At 32.8% G+C, this 1,239-nt stretch overlaps 1 protein-coding gene across 1 annotated transcript in view; it reads left to right on the top strand.

The window, feature by feature from the left end:
• The window catches only part of LOC106873354 (E3 ubiquitin-protein ligase NEDD4), a 353,166-nt gene extending 351,933 nt beyond the window's left edge, over positions 1 to 1,233 (top strand). The window contains exon 28 of the mRNA XM_052965854.1: positions 404 to 1,233. Coding sequence (XP_052821814.1) covers positions 404 to 506 — 103 coding nt within the window. The 3' untranslated portion in view covers positions 507 to 1,233. The remainder of the gene's footprint in view (positions 1 to 403) is intronic.
• The last annotated feature ends 6 nt before the right edge of the window (positions 1,234 to 1,239 follow it).

Here is a 1,239-nt window from a genome sequence, read left to right as displayed (position 1 = left end):
TATTGCTGGGATTGAAGCCAAAAATTTGGATTGTCTGTATTTTAAATTGATTTTTTTTTTAAAAATTGAAAAATTAAAACAAAAATTTTTTAATATTCATTTCAATTCCTCTGCTTAGAATACAGATTTGCAAAAATTTTCTGAAAATTCCAAAAAATTAAAAACGTTAGGGGTTGTATGGGATGCTTAAAGCAGAATTCTGCCCAAGTCTTCGCCACTGAAAACAAATCATCTGTGTGAGTAGTCTAATGGGAGAGTCCACTAAAATATCTAAATTTCATGCAGACATAGGTGTGTGGTCAATATTCTTGTTTTCCCTTCTGGCATGCACTCTGCATTATATATGATTAATATAATTCAATGAATTTTTTAAACTAATGCTAATCTCTGTTATCTATTTCAGTTTCAATCGACTTGACCTACCACCTTACGACACATACCAGGAACTGCGCAAGAAGTTGATTGTCGCTGTAGAAAATACACAGGGCTTTGAAGGTGTTGACTGAAAGCTTTCCACCATCATAATTAACAATAAATTTGTCACTACTACAATTATTATTTCTATATTGCCCAAAACAGGCATCTGCTGGACAGTTACAACACTTTGAAAAAAAATTTTTTTTCATTCTGAAATTTTTTTTTTTTTTTCATTCAGCAAAATCTGTGATTCCTTCTATCCTCACCTCTCTGCCTATTTCTCTCTCTTATAGTTGTATATAATAATAATAATAATAATAATAATTAATAATAATAATGCAGAACTCAATTTGTCTTATTTTTAGTCTTCTGAATGCAACACCATTCTGTCATCTACAGAATTATCCAAATCATCTCTTACCGCAACAGAAATGAATTATTGTTAATAATTAGTGGTAATGAAAATGAAGATGTTTTCTTTTTGTCAACAGCACCTCTATTTTAATCCCCCTCCCCTCTTCACTTAAATGGTTGCTACTGTGCACCTAACGACCAATCTTACTTCTTTTACAACCCAATGTCTGGGTCTCACGCTTCTTAAAGCCCGAGAATGTATCCTGTCGGTGGAGTAATTTATATTACACCATTTTTTTCAGGCCACTATACTCAAGTGTCAGCTCCGATGATACAACTGTAGGCTTCACCCTTTGTAAGAAGTGCGTCTATGTTGAAGTACTTTTTAAGTTAAAGGATCTGGCCAAATAATGGACCAGAAGGATGCACAGAGCTGTTATTATACAATGTGAGAAATGTTCTAAACAA

This window comes from Octopus bimaculoides, chromosome 2, assembly GCF_001194135.2.
Source record: "Octopus bimaculoides isolate UCB-OBI-ISO-001 chromosome 2, ASM119413v2, whole genome shotgun sequence".
Classification (NCBI taxonomy): domain Eukaryota; kingdom Metazoa; phylum Mollusca; class Cephalopoda; order Octopoda; family Octopodidae; genus Octopus; species Octopus bimaculoides.
Note: the sequence above shows the minus strand (reverse complement) of the source record. Positions and strands in the feature narration are given on the sequence as shown.